The 22969-nt window shown below is 39.7% G+C and overlaps 1 protein-coding gene across 1 annotated transcript in view; it reads right to left on the bottom strand.

Moving 5' to 3' along the window:
• The window catches only part of LOC124794802 (transmembrane protein 245), a 248886-nt gene that overhangs the window by 64128 nt on the left and 161789 nt on the right, over positions 1-22969 (bottom strand). Inside the window, exon 10 of the mRNA XM_047258459.1 lies at positions 8706-8806. Within this exon, the coding sequence (XP_047114415.1) occupies positions 8706-8806 (101 nt within the window). The remainder of the gene's footprint in view (positions 1-8705; positions 8807-22969) is intronic.

The following is a 22969-nucleotide window of genomic DNA, read 5'->3' as shown; positions in this document are numbered from 1 at the left end:
TTTACAATCCTGCACTCACCTGACCGTAAGTCTTGTTCTTCCTGCCACTATACTTCACTAATTCCCATTATACGAGGTGTGTTTTTTAAGTAAGTACCGTTTTGCCACACCTCTGCCGCAGAGCTGCGGTCGGCATTCTGCGCATGCGCACTGGGTACCTATATCTGTTGTCTACACACTGACGCCATTACAGTCTTATTCTTCCTTGTTTACGTTGTGTACTGAGTGTTTAAGACGCCTCTGATAATCGTGACTCCCACCGACTGTGAAGTACGGGCTGTTATAAGATTTCTTAGTGCTAAAGGCCTAAAAGCGATCGATATTCATTGTGAGATCTGTGCAGTTTATGGAGAAAACATTATGAGTGATGGGATGGTAAGAAAGTGGGTGAGAGCATTTAAAGATGGCCACACAAATGTGCATGATGAACAACAGAGTGGGCGTCCTTCGGTCATTAATGAAAGTTTGGTGCAGGAAGTGGATAATAAGGTGAGAGAAAACAGACGCTTTACGATTTCCTCCTTGCGGGATGACTTTCCTAATGTTTCTTGTAGTGTTTTGTATGGCATTGTGACCGAGCACTTGAATTACCAAAAATTGTGCACACGTTGGGTACCGAAAATGTTGACGGATGTGCACAAAACCAAATGTTTAGACTGTGCATTGACTTTGCTTGAGCAGTACCACAATGACGATGATTTCTTAAGCCAAATTGTTACGGGCGATGAAACATGCGTGGCCTACATCACACCAGAATCAAAGGAACAGTCCACAGAATGGCGGCATTCAGATTCACCCTGAATTTTAAGCAAACAATTTGTGGCCGGAAAATCATGTGCACAGTTTTTTGGGACAGAAAAGGAGTACTGCTTGTGGAATTTCTGCCTCGTAATGAGACAATCAATGCAGCAGCTTACTGTAAGACATTGCACAATCTGCACCACTCAAATCAGAACAAAAGACGTGGCAAGTTGAGCAAGGGCATCGTTTTGCTCCAAGACACTGCCCGTCCGCATGTAGCGAGTCAGACCAAAGATCTCATCACATCTTTTCGATGGGAAACTCTAGGTCATCGTCCGTACAGCCCTGATCTTGCGCCCAGTGACTACCATCTGTTCCTGCACTTGAAAAAACATCTTGGCGGTCAGTGTCTTCAAGACGATGATGAAGTCAAAACAGTGGTGATGCAGCGGTTAATAAGTCAGGCAGCAGACTTCTATGAGGAGAGTATTCAAAAACTGGTACAACGTTATGACAAGTGCCTCGATATTGATGGAAATTATGTAGAAAAGTAGATTACGGTACAGGCTTTCATGTAAAAATAAAATTGTTGAGATATCCTAGCACGTCTTTTTTTTTTAATTTCAAAACAGTACTTACTTAAAAAACATGCCTCATATCAAACTTCAACCCATCCACTTATCTTTTCACTTTCCCTAACTTACCTATTCTATAAGGGACCTATATTGCACACTCTGACCCATAGACATAGATGACATCCTTCTGAGCATCTGAGCCTGGAAGTCTGAACGGAGGAATATTTTACCTTCAGAATACTTTACCAATCAGCATGAGTTCATCTTTAAGCCACATAGTGGAGCTGCATGCCTGTAGGAAAAATAACAGCTGTACTTTCCCCTTTCTTTCAGCAACATGCAGTATCAACATAGCACAGTCGTGTTAGCTAATGTAACAAAGGCAGATCACTCAATCACTCTGACTGTCGTTCCTGCAACTACTATAAAGGCTACTGCCCCTCTCAGGAACTACAGGTTGACACAAACTGCCTGTTGGCTCTGTCTTGGGTTCTTTGACCAACATTTTTCTGATGATTTTTCTGACGTTTCACCAGCACGAATGGCTGGCATTGTCGAAGTTTCACCTTCCATTGCTGATGGTGGACTAGAGTGTAGTTCGCGGCCGCAGAATGTATCTACGGGGTGCGCCAACATCCAAGTGCTTCTCTGTGGTCATTTCCAGTGCTGTTCTTCTCTTGCTACCTGCAATGGTCATTCCCTGCAGCATAGGAAGCCAGGATCCATTACCCTTGAGGCTTTCTGCTTTCTTGTTGAAGCTACTCTTGTGTTTGTGTAATTCTATAGCTTCTCTGAACAAACTGGTATGGTAGCTCTTCTCTACAGCCAGAACTTCCAAGTTGGCGACTTTTATTACGTAGTCAGTCTCACACAGTGTGTGCTCTGCCATGGCTGATTTCTCCACTGCCTCAACCTGCAATGTCACTTATGTTCTGTGATCCTGATGTTGATTGATCATCCAGTCCCTTGAACATAAACTTTTCCTCATGTCCATGGTATGTGGTATATTCCCGACATTGCAAGTGGGTCCTTTTATTCTTTCTCGATCTGAGACTCTCTTTGATCTTCTTTGTCAGTTTGTAAATAGTCTTTATGTCATGTTTGTGCAGCACACAGCTGATTCTGTCCGTCACTCTGGGAATGTATAGCAGAAAGGCCATACCCGACATTTCTTTTCCTGACGTGTCACGTTGCTGAGTGTCTGACTCTGTTATACATCTAATATAACTTGTGGAGTACCCACTGTAACTGGGAACACTTTCCAGGTGTCCCATTTTGCGTCTAAAATGGTGCAGCTCACATACTGGTCTTGCTCATGTTACGAGCATATTAATCACACCTATTTTCTGGCTTGGGTGGTGATTTTATAGTTTGTGCAGGTGTTGGTCAGTTGTGTTGGTTTCGACACATGCTGTGCCCCAGGATTTCACCATCCCTTGTGATCAGTGCATCTAGACATGGTAGTTTTTTTGTGCTTTTCTACTTCCACAGTAAATTTTATGTTGGCCTGTAGGCTGCTCAAATGTCTTAGGAAGTCACTGAGCTTTTCCTTACCATGGGTCCACACAACGAACGTATCATTGAAGTACCTGTACTACACCTTAAGTTTACAAGGTGCCAAGTCCTGTGCCTGTGCTTCGAAATGCACTGTGAAAAAGTTGGCCACCTACCCATGGCAATGCCTTTTAGCTGTTCGCAGAAGTTGGCTTTCCACAAGAAATAGCTCATAGTGAGACATGCGTGAAAGAGCATTGTCATGTTTTGCAGGGAAAATGGAACCAATGTGCTCCAGAGTCACTCAGTGGCACTTTCGTAAACAAAGAAACAACATCAAAGCTGAGAAGGATGTCATTTGGTGGAAGTTTCAGTTTCTTCAGCTTCTCCATGAAATGTCCAGAGTCCTTTATGTATGTGTCAGTCTTCCCTATATGCGGTTGGAGCAGAGATGTGAAGTGCTTTGCCAGTTTATACATCGGTGAGCCGGGAGCACTAACTATTGGTCTTAGTGGAATGTTATTTTTGTGGATCTTTGGTAATCTATACCGCCAAAGAGGTAGGGCTTCTGTGTAGTGCAGGTTCTTCTATATGTCCACTGGCAGAGAAGATGCCTAGATTAACCGATTCGTATTCCACGTTGTTGGATCTGCACTTAGTTTTTGGTACGGCATCAGAGCTAATAGGTCTCGGATCTTCTGCTTATAATCTTCGGTCTTCATTACAATGGTCGCATTTCCCTTATCAGTAGACAGTACCAACATACTATTGTTGGTATTAAGATTCTTAATAGCTTGTACCTCTTCTTTCTTTAGGTTGCAAGTTGGTGGTTTTGCTTGGTGCAGTATCCTGCCTGTTTCAGTGCGTATTTCCTCTGCTCTTTTACAAAGAAGGGTCTGTATGGTTGCTTCAGTATTAGCAGAGAACTTTATCTATGGAGGACATCACTGCTAATACTGAAGCAGCCTTAAGAAACAGAAGAGGAAATACACACTAAAATAACCAGGATACTGCGCCAAGCGAAACCAACATCTTACAACCTGAAGAAAGAGGTGGTACAAGCTATTAAGAATCTTAATGCTGGCAAGAGCATATTGGTTGTGCCTGCTGATAATGGAAATGTGACCGTCTTAATAAAGACCACAGATTATAAGCAGAAGATCCGAGACCTATTAGATCCGACGACATACCAAAAACTAAGTGCAGATCCAACGCAGCGTATCACATGGAATATGAATTGGTTATACAGAGGAACCTCTGCAACACAGAAGCCCTATCACCTTGGCTGTAAGGATTACAAAGATCCATAAGAATAAAGTTCCACTAAAAGCGATTATTAGTGCTCCTGGCTCATCGACACATAAACTGGCAAAACACATAGAGTCTCTGTTCCATTCACATGTGAGGAAGACTGATACAAGCATAAAGGACTCAGGACATTTCATTGCGAAGCTGAAGAAACTAAAACTTGCACCAAATGACATCCTGGTTAGCTTTGACATTGTTTCTTTATTTACAAAAGTGCCTCTGAGTGACTCTCTGGAGCACATTGTCTCCATTTTCCCGCAAGACATTACAATGCTATTTCACATGGAATGGCAACTTCTACAAACAGCTGAAAGGTGTCTCCATGGGAGCTCCTCTTAGTCCAGTGATGGCCAACTTCTTCATGGAACATCTCAAAGCACAGGCACACGACTTGGCACCTTGTAAACCTAAGGTGTGGTACAGATACTTCGATGATACGTTCGTTGTGTGGAGCCATGCTAAAGACGAGCTCGGTGACTTTCTAAGCCATCTGAACAGCCCTCATAACATTTACTAAGGAAGTAGAAAAGGACAAAAAACTACCATTTCTAGATGTGCTGGTCACAAGGAACAGTGAAAACCTGGGACACAGCGTGTATTGAAAATTGACACACACGGACCAACACCTGCACAAACTATCAAAATCACCACGAGAGCCAGAAAAGAGGTATGATTAATATGCTCATAATGTGAGCAAGACCAATATGTGAGCCGCAGCACCTCAGACGCGAAAAGCAACACCTGGAAACTGTTCTGCGGAACAATGGGTACTTCACAAGTTATATTAGAAGTATAACAGAGTCAAACACTCACAACAATGATTACTCCACAAGTCATATTAGAAGTATAACAGAATCAAACACTCAGCAAAGTGATACCATCAGGAAAAGAAATGTCGGGTATGGGCTTTCTGTCATACATTCGCAGAGCGACAGACAGCATCTGCTGTATGCTGCACGAACATGGCGTAACGGCTATTTACAAACTGGCAAAGAAGATCAAAGAGTGTCTCAGATCAGGAAAGGACATAAGGACCCACTTGCAATGTTGGGAATATACCGCATACCATGGACATGAGGAAAAGTTTATGTTGGAATTACTGGACAATCAATCGACTCCACAATCACAGAACACAAGCGATGCTGCAGGTTGGGGCAGGTGGAGAAATCGTCTGTGGCAGAGCACGCGCTGTGAGAGATTGACCACATAGTAAAATTTGCAGGCACAAAAGTTCTGGCTACAGTCAACAGCTATTACACACACTTGTTCAGAGAATCTACAGAAATAAACACAAGAATAGCTTCAACTAGAAAGAAGAAAGCCTCAAGGAAAATGGGTCCTGGCTCTCAGTGCTGCAGCGAACGACCATTGCAGGTAGCAAGAGGAGAACTGCACTGGAAATGACCATGGAGAAGCCCTGTGATGTTGGCACACCAGGTACATACAGTCTGCGGCTGCAAGCTTGGGCCCAGTCCACCATCAGCAATGGAGGGTGAAACTTTGACTGTGCCGGCCACTCACGCTGGCGAAAAGTCAGAAAAATCATCAGATGAACATCAACCGAAGAAGCAAGACAGAAGCCAATATGCAGTTTGTCAACAAGTGGCTACGAAAGCCTTAACCATTTTGAACTACAGGTTGGTTTGGGGGGGGGGGGGGGGGGGGGGGTGTCTGTGCATGTGCATGTTCCTGAGCATGTGTACGCTAATAGATAGTATCTAAAATTTGTGTGAGAGGAAGAGGGGGTGCGGGTGCACTTCAGATGAACAATGTTATCAGAATTTTCTATGCTAGCTGCCATGGAGAAGGTTAATTTGTTTCAATCATATCATTATGTTGGAATATGTACAACATTCTAGAATTTTGCTACAGACAATGGTTAGAGACAAAGAACTGCATTTCTGTAGATCAGCTGTGTTTTTTCTCAATCATTGTAAACAATTCTCTGGTACAAGGATATGCACTGAACACAGTTAATAACACAATGAATCCCTTAAAAATTATGCAAAGAACTTAAGCAAATCCATCAGGTCCTGAAGCCTCACTGAGTTTTAGGGGTTTTTGACATTTCTACATTTCCAGTATGATATTTCAATTAGTTATCATTACAATGATTCTACAATTAAATAGTAGCAACAATTTTGAAGATCATTTTAGTTTGAATTTATTTTAATGGTTGTGTCCTTAAGAAAAGTATAGATTTTAATAATGGAAGAGTGAAGGTATTGAGTGGTCAATAGGTACATAACTCAGACGGGAAACACTGCGAAGGTTTTGCACAATTTCTACCTTTAGAGCTAACTAATACAGAAAGGCACACAGCACACACAAAAGCACGCATGCGCACACGCGTGCACACGCACACGCACACGCACACACACACACATATGGTACTGCAGCTTGACTGAATTGAGGGGTGATATCAGGTGGAGCAAAAAGGGCATAAAAGAAGTGAGGAAGGGATGGAAGGATCAGAGGGAAAGGTGACTGACAACTGGCAAGGAGAGGCAACCAGCACACATGGCAGACCTGTCAGAGAAACTTGTCATATCATCTACCAGCTCTGCTGTAACATTTCAAGGCATTTTGTGTGGGAATGACCACCAACCAACTGTCTACCCAAATCAATAGCCACAGCCAAACTGTGGACAAGAGCAAGGTTCGGCACCTAATGGCAGCAAATGTTGCTGAACAGAGATGCTTGCATTCAACAGCTGCTTCACAGTCCAAAAGACCTAGATCAAACCCATCTCCTGTCCAATAACCCAGTATCAGCTTCACTTAAATACATACATGAGAATTGTCATTTGAACTTGTAGTGCTCCTGGCCTGATCTCTGCTAGCACCTGTCCCACATTCACCTCTTCTTTCTCTTTCCTCTATCCCCCTCCCCCCCCCAGTTGTCAAGTGTCACACATAACATCACCTGAACCAGAGAGAGCTCACTGATGTCACATTCCTACCTTGTGAGCCCTCTGCATCATGCTCCAAGCTGTCAGCTACTTTGTCTCTTATCTTCCCTGCCTCCTTTCTTCCCTCAACCACTCCACTTGATACAACTGCTCATCCCAGTATGGTTGCAGCCCCAGCTACATGGTGACTTTCACCATTGTCATTCCCTTTTGTATCTGAGTACTGATACACACAGTCAGAGAGAGGCTGTGTAACCACTGAGGTGATGCTTGCTTCCACAGTGAGTCAGTGGTTCGGTATGAGAAATCATCATGATCAACAGTTTAGAACTGCCTGTTTGTTCCAATGGTCTCCTTGGCCAATGTCTGTGCAAGTAATCATGAACTTTGATTCTGCCTACACCAAATGGGATATAAAATGTTGTTATTTATATTCCACAAAGGACTTTCGTTATAATATTTAAAGTTTGGATTTTAATTTTTGTACAAATAACAGTTTTTGTCACTTTATCTTTATTTCTTAAGGTCTGTAACGGGTCTTGTGATAAGTTTTTATTACAACAGTTATTAATGGTTCCACTTATTGTCTTCAAGCAGCCAAGTATGTTTTAAACTTTGTTTTATACCTGGTGTACTGCGAGCGATGTTTCTGAAGAAGGTTCCTGATATTGTTTGTATATCAAACAGGACCTCTGCTATGTTTAATTGTTCTGTTATACACACATTTTTCTAGTCATTAATAGTCTATTCACTTGAACTTTAGAGATAGTTTTATATGAACATTTCCTGAAGTAAATTAATAAAAATAAAATGGAAGAGATACTGGATAAAAATTAATTTTACTTCAGAAAAGACAGTTGTATTATATAACTAATATTTTCTTTGCTCTGAGTAACTAACGGCAGAGTAAAGGAAAACCAGGATAACTTTAAGCCATGGTGCATACACAAGTCTTTCAGATTCTAAAAAGGAATAAGACGCTCAAATATGAATAATAAGTTGAGTAAACTAAGATGCATACAAGAACTAAGTGGAGGAAATATATCTGGGAAAACTGAAGTCAAATTCCTGTTAAGAAGCATGTAAGGTAAGTTAACAATGTATTTTCACCATTGTGTAACATATTGTGTCCAAGAGGCAATGGCTAAAGTTAAAAACATGGCATGAAAATGATATCCAGACTGCAGAAAATCTGCATAAAGAAACTAGAAGCTTTTGAAATAATCTAAAACAGAACAAAGTCAAAAACTGAGTGTACAGATTAAGACTGATATGAAGAGGTAAAAAGATAATAGCTGAGGAAAAAAGTTTACAGAATACCTTTATCCACTAGCATCTGTGTAAATGTGGTCATGGTTGACTGTGGTATGGGGCGGGTAGTTCCGTATTTCCAGGAATGGGATCCATGCCAGATTTATCTAACACAGGATATTGAGAATAATTGGAAGAAAGTAGCATGGATGGGCACTGATTTGTTCAAACCATGCAGGAATGTATCAGTATGAAATTGCAGGAATGGCTAATAACTGAAAATCATGTTTGGATACAGCCATCAGCAACATTCACACTCACACTAGGAAGTAATGTAACAGATTGTATTCCCTACAAGCTAGAAAGACAATAAAAATATGTTATTTCCATGGAAGTCTCTTCAGATAAAAAATTTTCAGCATACCTACTGCCACTATCTGGGCTGAAGCTCCGTATGAGATCAACTGGTTTGTACTCCTGTCCACTAGAACTCAGGAGGTAGAACAGTGCTGTGAAGAAAACTATCTAAAATTAAAAGAATATGTCATCAGTATTCATTCCATAAATTACAGCTTTAAACTTAATGTTTCAAAAAAATATTTAATCTCTTTGTGGAAACAAAACTGTTATCAAACGAAGAACAGCTAAAACTAAATACACACAGTAAAAAAAATCCTAACTGAATAAATACAGAACAGCTCTCAAGAAACCACTAAAGTTGGGAAAAATTGTATTAATAGCATGTATTTTTCCATAAAAAAAAGTAAAATTATATTACACTAAATCTAGTGAGTACAAATGAGCAACAGAAAAATTGTTCATATCTTAAATATAGGTGAATCTAGAAATTGTTACAGGAATATTTCTCATCTAACAGGTCTTATACAGTATATGAACACTAAAGTAAAATTCTTCCATGTTGGGGCGGCTGCCTGTTTGTATTACAGTGCGACCGTCCCGGGAAATAGAAACTAGTGCCAGTTGCAGTTTGCCTAACAACCTCCAGGGGCAACAACGATTTGATTTTCAATATTCTTTATAACATCAATGGAATTTGAACTTTTAAAATGCTGTCTTAGTCTACTCATTAAGAGGTATACTCTTACATTAAAAGTTGAACACAAAAAGATAAGTATTACAGTTAGAAACTTCGTCTTTGTCTTGAGGCAGCATAACTGATGGTGCACAAATAACAGAATTTTACTCATCCAGTATCTGAGAATGAGAACATTTAGCAACTGCCAACAAACTTTACAGATAATTTAAAACCTTTGCAAAACTTCAGCATCAGACATGGCATTTTAATTTACCACTTCTTTACTACCGACTACTGGCAACACAATTTTCCAGACAGTCGTAGTGAAGAAATAGACGGTATCCACATATAACACTGAATGCACTTCCAAGATTATATCATTGTACAACACCGACATCATAGACATTTATATGCATGAAAAACTAGCTCCTGATCAAAACAACACACAGTAAAACTTCATCAGGCATGATGTTTTAATTTATTACACTTTGAGGCAATCACTGAATGTATCTGCAAAATTATATTATTGTACATCACACAGTTCTGATGATTCATCCAGTATTTCACAATGAGAGCAGTTAGCGACTTCCCAACAAAGTTTAAGCATAATTTCAAACCTTTCCTGAATTTCTTCTTGTTTACATACTTAACATCAAATATTTAACATATTTATTCATCTGTAAAGTAATCTGAGGTTTGAAGCTGTTTTATGCAGAGGAGTTTGATTCTTTCAAGAACTGGTATTATGCTTATATGCTTAAGCACGACAGGGAGGAGGAGGAAGAGGAGGGTGAAGAGGAGCAAACTTAAAATTGATGTCCCTAGTTGATATAGTGTTTGCTCAGTTGATACAGAGTTGGGAAAGGAATCGGTTGTTGTCCTCCTTAAATGATAGCATAACCATAAAAACCTGTATGTTGATATGGGACAGGTATTACATGTTGGTTCATTCTAAATATTGCCACATCGCAACCATGATAAAGTCCAAGTTGGAAAACTGGGTCATCAATAAAGTACAATACTTAGCACTAAAAGCAAGTTTATTACGAACACCAACGTATAGCCAGGTATAGCCAGGACAGAACTGAACTCCTGGACAAAGAGTCCTGTTATTTATACAAGCATCAAATATTTCAGAATATACAAACATTACAAACACAAGAAATTTTGAGAACCTTCCAAAACAGATAAATATTAAATGGAAAACAATTATTGGTGGTCAGAAATAAACGGGCAACATGACCCATAGATCTAACCACAATGCCACACTGTATCCAGCACAGCTCACGTCATTGCTCCCTTTCTACATCTACATCTACATCTACATCTACATCTACATCCATACTCCGCAAGCCACCTGACGGTGTGTGGCGGAGGGTACCTTGAGCACCTCTATCGGTTCTCCCTTCTATTCCAGTCTCGTATTGTTTGTGGAAAGAAAAAGTGACCCTCCATTTCAGAAGTTCTCATTGGAGCTGACTACATCACTCTGGATTTATATCTGGGCATGTGAAATCAAACAATAAAAAATATATTTGTTCTTGACAATCTGGAAATTGGTAATTTTTTGTCATTTTATTCTATCTAAAAAAGATGACAAAATCCATAATTACAGATTTTTTGGACATTTCATTCTTGAGTTTTCCAATACTGTGAGATTTTTGTAAACCTTAAAATGGCAATATCTTGAAAACTATTTGACCTGAAGTTTATACCATTTTATTCAGTTTATTACATGCTTTAAAAACATGTGCTACTTGATGAAATGCATTAGAATACTAAATGTTCTCAAACAAAATTTTTTAGTTTTTGAAACTTTCAAAATATGATTTTTTTTTATTGGGGGGAGGGGGGTTATGTTAGTTGTTCTACTTGTTAACATGTGTGTCACATTTCACATTTCATAGTGGTATTCCAAGTGGAACATATGGAAATAAATTTTATTTCACTGCAGTTCACACTGCCAACTGTACCTCAACTGTACATGGTTTGCTAGCTGGTTCATAAAACTATAGTTAAAAAGAAATTATTGAGTACTAATTAAGCATACTTTGGTTTATCATTTTCAAATTGTACCAGACCATATCATACAACATTTAACATAAATATATAATGGATATTATGCCTTTTCCATTTCATGTAACTTTTAATGTACTATTAATTCACATTTATGGGACAACACAAAAATATATACTGCCAACCTGAATTAAAAGAAAAACCTTAATTCATATTGACATTAATTCACTTCAGTAGAGATGAGCTGTTGACATAAAATTGCCAAAGAACTGGTGAGGGAAAAAGAAGTCTTGGCGCATGCATGTAACTCATTAAGCACACTTGCTCAGAGGCTCAAGTGACAGAAAAGTATCAGTCTGATGATTTAAAATGCTTAACTGCCCGATAAAATGCTGAAAGGCTCTTGTTAGAATATGAGAAGTATCAAACAAAGCCACTGAAGTGGAATATTGTACTTGTATTCAATCATCTGCTTTTCAGTGTTTTGTTGGATAATTAAGCATTTTAAATCATGAAACTAACAAACTTTTTCCACTTTGGCACTTGAGGATGTTAATGTGGAATGAAACCAGTTGTTCAATAAATGCACCTAAAATAAAAGTTGAGACGGTTTTCTTCACATTCATATTGATCAGTTGCGAAAGCACAACATGATCAAATATAAATTTCCTTCCAATTGTTTCAGTTGGGTAAAGAATATATGCCATCAGTAACTTTTTCTATATGAGATATGATGAGCATAAAGCACAAAAAAGGAGCTTGGCAAAAAGATTTGATGAAGACACTGCAGTCACACGGACTGAGAAGTATTCCAACGAGCAAAGCTAAAAGTTAAGAAAAATTGTTTCTGTTTTTAAAAATTTTTTCATGTTCATAACATTCATGTGAGTCAAGCGGCAGATGGATTACAGGACTTGTTGCTTCAGCTTTTGATAACAAAAAGGACAAGTAAACCATTTATTAACATCAACAAAAACAATCAATTTTTGAAAAATAATGTAATTGGAAGGATACAAAATTAACTCACCAAGCAGCAGCATTGAACATATATATAAAGGTATTAAAAGTCTGCAAGCTTTCAGAGCCAAAGACTCTGGCAGAAGGGCTGAAGGAGAAGGACGAGGGATGACGGAAAAGGGCTGACGAGGTTTAGGAAAAGTCACCCACAATCTCATGTCAGGGAAGACTTACCAGACAGGATGAGAAGGAAAGAGTGATTGTTGGGGACAGCACCAGACAAGATTGCAGTCACCAACAATGAGTCTTTCCTTCTCATTCTGTCCAGTAATTCTCCCCTGACCTGTGTTTCTGGGCAACTCTTCCAAAGTCTACCCCTTTTCCTAAGCCTCGCCACATTTTCCTTCGGCCCTCTTCCTTCCCCTTCAGCTCTTCTGCCAGGAGAAGGAGTCACTGCCTCCAAAAGCTTGTAAACTTTAGTACCTGCATAAGTGTGTTCTCCTGCCGCTGCTTGGTGAGTAGATTTTTTATCTATCCAATTACATTATAAAGCATTTATTTATACAACCTTGTGGTCCAATTCTTTCATTTTCATAATCAAGCAGACAAAATAAACTGACTGTACTAAAAAGAAGTTCAGACTTTGTAAATTAAATCCCACAACTGCCACTGGAAGAACATTCTGTCTTTCTTGTTGAAGATGACTAAAAAATTTCTCACTTCATGACACCCAAGTAACAAACTGTCAAATAACTACAACACTGTTTAATTAATTATACTAATTAATATTAATGTATTTTAAAGTATAATTATTTAAATTATTCAGAGTCTGTTCTGAGTACATGCTGTATAGTGTGTGTTAAAATATTTTCTCAGTTAAAATCAAACAATGGAAAATTGAAACATCATGAAAAGAACAGTTGCTTCGCACCATGCAACGCACATGCTGAGTCACAAATAGGCACAACAAAAAGGCCTTCAGCAGCATTACACACACACACACACACACACACACACACACACACACACACACACACACACACACACACATGTGCATGTGTGCAAATGCAACTAACACCCGACCCCAGTCTCTGCCAGACTTATGTCAAAAGTCCCACAGACTACACACTAGTTGCTGTGTTTACCAGTAAAATAAAATGTATTCTAATATGTTTCCACTGGAATACTATTACGAAACTTGGCACACACATTAACAAATAATACATGACTAATGTACTGTGGCTCAGTATCTCTGTTATATGGTGAGTACCAACTATCTTTTTTATAATATTCTCATTATTTTCACAGTTAATATGTAAAACCCAAATTTGAATTTATGTTCAAGTGTGTAAGTCTAATAACGTAACACACTGATTGTCACCAAATAAAAAATAATAAAGATTTGACAGCCTTTTTGATTTTTGATATTTAAGGTTTGTATTATAACTTATGTCAAAAGTCCCACAGACTACACACTAGTTGCTGTGTTTAACAGTAAAATAAAATGTATTCTAATATGTTTCCACTGGAATACTATTACGAAACTTGGCACACACATTAACAAATAATACATGACTAATGTAAATTTTTTAATTAAAACAGAAAAATTCCAGTTCCAACACTTCAAAAATTAAAAAAAAATTGTTTGGGAAAATTCAGCATCATTATGAATACCATCAAGCAGCATCCACTTTTAAAGCTTATAAGAAATTGAATAAAATGGTGTAAATTTTAGATCTGCAAATCAAATAGTTTTGGAGGCAAGGTGATTTTATGGTTTCAAAATGTAACAAAAACTGCATATTTATGGAAGTTTTAAAAATTAATGACTCAAAATTGAAGTGTCCAAAAAATTTTAATTTGGGATTTTTCATGCAAACAATTACTACTATAAATGAACAAAAACTTAGCAAAATCTGTGACGTCAAGAACCAGATCACTGGTTGATTTCACATGGACTGAATGATCCAGCTTGTCAGTGGTCCCCTGTATGGCAGCATCTGCAGATCTTCATGTTCTGGTCATGTTGTCACATCCTCTTTACTATGATGAGCTTCAGAGGTAGCTCCTCCCATTGAAACTTCATGATCTTTGAGTGGTCCTGAATGCTTCAGGACCGTAGGAGGACACCATAGAGATGACATGCACAATGTCTGCATTTTTATCTTCTTGATAAAGGATCATAATCTTCAACTTTATTTGTGATGTCCAACAAGCAATAATGGATGTGATATTGTACAAAATAGAGAGGGGTGGGGGTGGGGGGCTAGGATCCGTATGCAAGATGACCATCCTGCTTCTTCGGTCCTAATGATGAAATGTTTCACATAGTCATCCAAAGCATCGGACGTATATCCACTGTCATTCCAGCCTCATCACCATGGAGCAAAAAGAATAGTGTGAAATTTGAAGTGTGTCTCTTCTCTGGGTTGGAAGTGAATGTTACAATGGGCAGAAATGTATTCCAATATCTCTTTTTAACAGAAACATACACTGAGAGCACATCTGCCAACATCTTATGAAATCATCCACCTGTGGATGGCAGGCACTTGTGACATTGCAATAATAAACTCCCTCTTATACTAGTCTCAAATGGAAGACTTTTCTATGATAAGCGATCATTACAGGGACTGTTCCGTGCTTCATAATGATGTCTTCTACAAGACACCTCACAATCCTCAGATCTACTATAGTCCGCACAGCTTTGGTGACAGCGTAGTATTCAGGTAGTCAGTGCAGACTATTACCCGCTGATTCCCATTTGTCAACTTCGCAAATTTCCCCAAGACTTTGATTCCAATTCTGGTGTACTGGTGCTGCTGTAGACAAATTTAGTACCAGACGTGCTGGAGATAACTGCAGCACATGCACCCGTCTGTGGCATTCCTTACAATGACTCGACTCACATAGTGGCCAGTGGCCAGTAAAACGTGTGTCTGACTCTGTTTAGAGTCTTCATGGACCCCAGGTCACCAGATGTTCGTGCGTTATGGAATAACTTTAGACTAGCTCACTGTAGACGAGCTGGGATGATAAGCAAGCATTTCTGCCCCAACAGTTTGTAGCTCCTCGCAAAATCTACGCCTACATCTACATAGGTACTCCACAAGCCACACCGTATGGTGGATGGCAGAGGGTACCCTGTACCACTATTAGTCATTTGCTTTCCTCTTCCACTCCCAAATAGAGCAAGAGAAAATCAACTGTCTCTAGGCATCCATATGAGCCCTCATTTCTCGAATCTTATCTTTGTGGTCCTTACGCGCAATGCACGTTGACAGCAATAGAATCGTTCAGCAGTTCTCATCCTCTAAATTTTCTCAATAGTGTTTCCCAAAAAAGAACATCATCTTCCCTCTAGGGATTCCTATTTGAGTACCCAAAGTGTCTCTGCAACACTTATACATTGTTGGAACCAACCGGTAACGAATCTATCAGCTCACCTCTGAACTGCTTCAATGTCTTCCTTCAATCTGACCTGGTACAGATCCCATCAAGAATGGGTCACACCAGTGTCCTATATGCAGTATCTTTCATAGGTGAACCACTCTTTGCTAAAATTCTCTCAAAAAACTGAAGTAAACCATTCACCTTCCCTACCACAGTTCTCACATGCTCATTCCATTTCATATTGCTTTGCAATGTTGTGCCCACATATTTAAATGAGTGGACTGTGTCAAGCAGGACACTGCAAATGCTTTATCTCAACATTAAAGTTTGTTCTTCTTCCTCATCCTCATTAACTTAAATTTTTCCACATTTAGAGCTAGAGCTGGCTCATCATGCCAACCAGAAATTTTGTCTAAGCCGCCTCACGTCTTCCTACGGTCACTTAACTACGACACCTTACAGTACACTACAGCATCATCAGCAAACAACTGCAGACTGCTGCACACCCTCTACGTCAAGTCATTTATATTCCCTTCATTAATTGGAATTCTCCTTTGGTTTGTTCCCCATTCTTTGAAGGTTCTATAGTTTTCAGCACTGACGGACCTTTCCTCTGCTGAGCAGCAACGCCATATCATGCAGCGATGACAGATTTTATCCTTGCTGCTGTGTTTCACTACAGGATTCCTTGAAAGGCAATCAGCATCTTTGTGTTTCCATCTGTTTTTGTATATGACTGTAACAATGTATTTTGGTCCACCACAACAGTGAGTGGTTTCCCAAAAAATACAAGCAGAACTTGTTGATGGCTCAAACAACTGCAAAGGGCACACTTTCTAGGTTGCAGAGACCTTTCTCTCTGACTTCAGTATAGTATTGTGGAAGCATAAGCTATCACCTTTCAGCACCTTCCTGGAGCTGTACTAGAACAGTACCTAATCCCACAACCACTAGAATCAGTATGAAGTTCTATCTCAGCATTCTCATCATACAATTCTAAAAATGGAGATGTTAGTGCCTCCTTAAGGACAAGGAAGGGTCCTTCTTGGACCTCATTCCAGGAAAATGTGGCAGGCCCCTGCAGTAGCTATGCCTTGGTACAAAAGTCCTTTATGAATCGCTGGTCGAGAAAACTTTTTACATCACAGAGGTGCCACGAGTCGGAAAATGTATGACTACTCTTATTTTCTTAGAATCTGGACATACTCCATCAAGATTCACAACATAGCTCAAGATTTTTATTTCTTGGGCGGAGAGGGAACACTTTTTCGGAATCTGAACATGCTTCAATATGATTGTCAAATGGCTTAGATGTTTTTCAAATGTCTTACAAAAGTGACATTGTCATCCAGATATGAATTTAAGGTGTTCAAACAGATTGTCTACCACATGTTCGAAGGTGGCTGGAGCATTACTTATAACAAATGGCATGACTCTGAACCCCCAGAATCCATCAGGGGTTATGAAGGGGGTCTTTTCCTGATCAGCCTTATCAACCTTGATTTGCCAGTAGTCCGTTTCCATGTTTGCAGCTGAGAAATTCTTTGCTCCTTTCAAGAAGTCTTGGGTGTCATCAACATATGGCATTAGGTAGACAACTTTCTTTGTGATTTGGTTCAGTCATCGGTAGTTAATGCAGAAACACCATGTACTGTCCTCTTTCATCAGGACCACAAGAGAGGACAAAGGATGTTCTGAAGATTCAGTGAAGTTATCTTGCAGTATCTTCTCCACTCCCGTGGGCTATCCATTGTTCACCTGATGATACCCCATACGAGTGCTGGCTAACAGGTGGATGATTGCCAGAGATGATACTGTGTTCTACTGTGGACCAATTGGTCTACCCTTCTCCACTCTTGATATGAAAGTATCCGAAAATTTAGCGCAGAATGGCTGGAACTGACCAATGTTGTTTCTTGGTCACGCCACATCATATTGTTACTTCAACAGCAGCTTCCTTTCCTATGTTGTCTGCAATGGTACCTTAGCACCTTCTACATAGAAGGCATTAGGGGAGATGGAAGGCAAATGGGCTAAGAAAATCGATTTTTAGATTTTTGTGTATTTGAAATTCCCACTATTTCCTGCGTAAAACAGTTTTTGTTTCCTATAAATACGATAATTTTTTCGTGAGTTATGATGGTTTTCCTGATGCTCTATGCATTCTGGCATTTAAATGCCATGCCTTCTTTCTTGCACCATGCAGAGATAATGCACAGGTGTCTTTTATTCCTTGTACATTGTTTGCTGCTTTTACTCTAAATTAGAATGCATTGGTCATGTTCAGAAGATAATGGGGTTCAGGTTGAGAAAATTATTAACAGAAAAGTAAATAATAGTACTGGAAGTTGGTGAGAAGATATGTGATAAAGGTTGCCCGACGTACTGAAACAGATAGATTATAGAATTATGACGACTTGGCCATAAGAAGAAATGTTGGGAATTTAGAAAACATGAAAAAAGCTGTGTGGGCTGTCTTTTTCCATAAGCTTTCCACAAATGGAAATCCTCAGTACTGTCTTTGCCTGAATGATCCTGACACTTGGTGCAAGTGCAGGAGAAGTGCAACACATGACCACAGATGTTCTTTAACTACAGTAGTAATGAAAGAAATTAAACCTGTATTTAGAGTTCTTTGTAAAGATACTTTGTTGAAGAAATGTCTTCATGGGAAAACGCAAAACTTAGATGAATGTATGAATTCTGTCATTTGGGCCCAGTTACCGAAAACTGTGTCTGTTCAGATTACAACCCTTAAATTTTGTGTTTATAATGCTATTTTATGCTTTAATGATGGTGTAACAATAAAACTGGATAGTTTGGAAGTATTGGGCATAAAATCTAGTAGAAATACTACAAAATCCTTGGTGCAAATAATTAAAGAGATAATCTGCAAAGCATAAATTGCTAATTTAAAATGCACAAAAGAAGCTGGACAGAAAAGAAGAGGGACCAAGAGAGGAAAAGAGGATCAGTATGATTCAGATGATGCTGAATATGGCATAGGAAAATATTAATAGTAAGTAATTCTCATCAATAACTATACTACAATTGCAATACTAAACTTTAAATTGATTTTTCTTGAAATTACATTTTTTTGACTTTTAGATACCATTATTTTCTAAACAAATATGAAATTCGGTCAATCTGTACTCAGGATGATAATAAGTTATTACAAGTAAATTGAGAACCAGTAACTCAACAGGAAGTGCTTTATAATAATTAAACAATGGAAAATATAGGCTGTAATGCGTGTGTGAGTTGCGTTTGCGTGAGAGAGAGAGAGAGAGAGAGAGAGAGAGAGAGAGAGAGAGAGAGAGAGAGAGAGTGTCTGTGTGTACACATATGTCTGTCTATTGTTGACAAAGGCCTTAACGGCCGAAAAATATAATTGTGACAGTCTTTTTGTTGTGCCTATCTGTGACTCAGCATCACTGCTATATGGTGCGTAGCAACTTAATAATAATTAATGTACTTAAAAAAAAGTGAAATTTTATTACTGAAAGAATAAAAAAATTATTAAACTCCATAAGAGGTCTTTTCTTCATTTTACTTGTAAATGCAGGCATTTATGTTATATTCATTCAGTAAAAATTTCACTGTTTCAACTCTTATACTCCTTTTGGAAAGTGTACCTATTCAAAGGGTGAAATAGCATTGGCAGAGTACGGATAAAAATAGTCTTCTATCTCCCCTTAAACTGCCCTTCCTGGACTGGTTCACCTACCCCTATGCAGATACTTTTAGCGATCAACTGTGGCTCCTTGTGACACTTAGTGACCCAAAGTTCTCTTCGTCCACCTAAACTGCTTATGATTGTCACTGCCTTGCAGATTTTTTTGTGAGCCTGAGTAGATTTCTGCAAATGACAAAAGCTTCACAGTTCAACGAGAATCTAAGTTGATGACTGGAATTTGTTTTATTGATGACGGCGATATAATAATGTCTTCAATGGTAAACAACTGTCCAGAGCGATCTTGTTATGTGTGCTTGTTGGCATAGTTTTGTTAATCTTGAGTTCTGATCTTCCATGGGCTATGACTACTTGTAATGCTTTCAAGAAGTTCCACCCAAAAAGAACATTATAACTAAATTCTGATAAAGTGGTAAGTTCAAAGGGATATGTTCCATTAGTGATAGTTATTCTTGAAATTCATGCTCTGGACAACTTCCCATTTGTGATTTTCAACACAATTGCTTTCGTTTCATGGAACATTGTCTTCTTTAGCTGGTGATGAAAAGCATTCAACATTACAGAAAGAAAGACCCCTGTATCAACTAGCAATTGAACTGGTTGCCTGTAAATGTTGTCAATGAGATTTCTGGACATTTTTCTGACTGTCATCATGGAATATTTTCATCAGTGGCAGCCACTTACACAGATAGTCATTGCACTTAGTCTTCCTGAAATTGGTAGCCAGGTGAGCGGCTGATACCCCTGTACAGTGACAGGGAATGGCTACAGTGTGTTTGGAAGTGACCTTGTAAAGGATATAGTATTGGCTTCATCACACAGATTGACTAAATTATCTGCAATTCACTGATGTGAACTGAACTGTTATAATGGTTGATGCCAGGCAGCACATTAGTTGTGAAAAACTCATCTTTCTATACAGTAGAATACAATGCGATCAGGGTGTAAAAAGTGGAAACATGCTTCTATCCTCCAAATGCCTTTTCTTCAGGGGGCATTATATTTGGTGGGGTAGGGGGCTGTTAGTTGTACCTGTGTTGGGTTGTCATTTGACAGCTACAGCAGAAGTCCATTTTGGCTAAGTCAGTTCTTTCTGGTGTGTTCGTCTGGTGGCAGAGATTGGTTCTAAAAACTAATACACCTCTTATCCAACATTTTGTATCATCCACTGCCATATAGGGTCAACATTTATGGCTGTTATGTCTTGCTTAATCAGTCTGACAATACTGGCTACTGTAAACTGCTGTATCTCTTCTCTTACAATCTGGAGTATGAGAGAGACGATGTCATGGCTGTCATCCACAACTGCAACACCCTACACATTGTTACTGAGCTTTTAAACATAACACAGAGGCAGAGTTTGTTATTGCTAAATTTAATGATGAGAACATTATTGAGGGAATTATTTGTTCTGCAACAGAGTGTATTCTGTTGTGAAATTTCCTGATAGTAAATGTGTGCAATCTTTTAATACAAAGAAACTTGGGGAGGGGAGGGGATGGGAGAGGGGGAGAGGGGGATGAGGAGGAGGGCACACTCTTCTGAACTAGGTCTACTAACAATGACAATATCTAACACTATAGCCAGCTAGAATTACAACTCCAAAGTGAAACAATGAGGTCCATCCATGACTGTATCTTGCACATGAACTGCTAATAGATGCAGTGCAATTCTTCCTCAGAACTAACAGTAACTCCATCAGGACAAGCAATTGGCAATTTTCTGCATCTTTAAAGAAAGAAAGACAGAGGATATTGCACTTTGTAGCAGCTACGAGGGCAGTTCAATAAGTAATGCAACACATTTTTTTTCTCAGCCAATTTTGGTTGAAAAAACCGGAAATTTCTTGTGGAATATTTTCAAACATTCCCGCTTCGTTTCGTATAGTTTCATTGACTTCCGACAGGTGGCAGCGCTGTACGGAGCTGTTAAAATGGCGTCTGTAACGGATGTGCGTTGCAAACAACGGGCAGTGATCGAGTTTCTTTTGGCGGAAAACCAGGGCATCTCAGATATTCATAGGCGCTTGCAGAATGTCTACGGTGATCTGGCAGTGGACAAAAGCACGGTGAGTCATTGGGCAAAGCGTGTGTCATCATCGCCGCAAGGTCAAGCAAGACTGTCTGATCTCCCGCATGCGGGCCGGCCGTGCACAGCTGTGACTCCTGCAATGGCGGAGCGTGCGAACACACTCGTTCGAGATGATCGACGGATCACCATCAAACAACTCAGTGCTCAACTTGACATCTCTGTTGGTAGTGCTGTCACAATTGTTCACCAGTTGGGATATTCAAAGGTTTGTTCCCGCTGGGTCCCTCGTTGTCTAACCGAACACCATAAAGAGCAAAGGAGAACCATCTGTGCGGAATTGCTTGCTCGTCATGTGGCTGAGGGTGACAATTTCTTGTCAAAGATTGTTGCAGGCGATGAAACATGGGTTCATCACTTCGAACCTGAAACAAAACGGCAATCAATGGAGTGGCGCCACACCCACTCCCCTACCAATAAAAAGTTTAAAGCCATACCCTCAGCCGGTAAAGTCATGGTTACAGTCTTCTGGGACGCTGAAGGGGTTATTCTGTTCGATGTCCTTCCCCATGGTCAAACGATCAACTCTGAAGTGTATTGTGCTACTCTTCAGAAACTGAAGAAACGACTTCAGCGTGTTCGTAGGCACAAAAATCTGAACGAACTTCTCCTTCTTCATGACAACGCAAGACCTCACACAAGTCTTCGCACCCGAGAGGAGCTCACAAAACTTCAGTGGACTGTTCTTCCTCATGCACCCTACAGCCCCGATCTCGCACCGTCGGATTTCCATATGTTTGGCCCAATGAAGGACGCAATCCGTGGGAGGCACTACGCGGATGATGAAGAAGTTATTGATGCAGTACGACGTTGGCTCCGACATCGACCAGTGGAATGGTACCGTGCAGGCATACAGGCCCTCATTTCAAGGTGGCGTAAGGCCGTAGCATTGAATGGAGATTACGTTGAAAAATAGTGTTGTGTAGCTAAAAGATTGGGGAATAACCTGGTGGATTTCAATGCTGAATAAAACAACCCCTGTTTCAGAAAAAAAATGTGTTGCATTAATTATTGAACTGCCCTCGTATTATCTTTCGTCATGCTACTCTTGTTGTAATGCTGTAAACAAAACAATAGTGCAGCCACAAAAAACAAGAGCGCATTTGTTCACAGTCAAATAAACAACAAATATATGAACAGTACATTAAGCAGTAGAAAACAATCTGAGAACAAGTGTCTGCCGCACTGTCCTTATATCAAGGGGACCTCTGCTAGATAGCACGGTGGTTGTAGTGTTGTACCATGTGCACAAGTCATGAATTGCCTCTAGTGGCTGGCCTGCGCAGGTCCCCTTGGCAGAGTATTTGACATAGTGCACTGGTGGCCTGGTGCTCCAACGCTTGTCCAGGTATGACGTACAGCATCCCTCCCCTCTTGAGGAAAGGGTGCATCATCTGAGATGGGCGACAGGACACATTCATGACCTCTGTGGTGGGCGCCGCATGTGGTGATGGTAGCGGCAGAAGGAGATTCCAGGCCAGTAAGAATTTAGGAAGGGCTCTGCAAA

Source organism: Schistocerca piceifrons, chromosome 4 (genome assembly GCF_021461385.2).
Source record: "Schistocerca piceifrons isolate TAMUIC-IGC-003096 chromosome 4, iqSchPice1.1, whole genome shotgun sequence".
Classification (NCBI taxonomy): Eukaryota; Metazoa; Arthropoda; class Insecta; order Orthoptera; family Acrididae; genus Schistocerca; species Schistocerca piceifrons.
The sequence above is the reverse complement of the archived record's forward strand: the minus strand, read 5'-3'. Positions and strand labels throughout refer to the sequence as shown.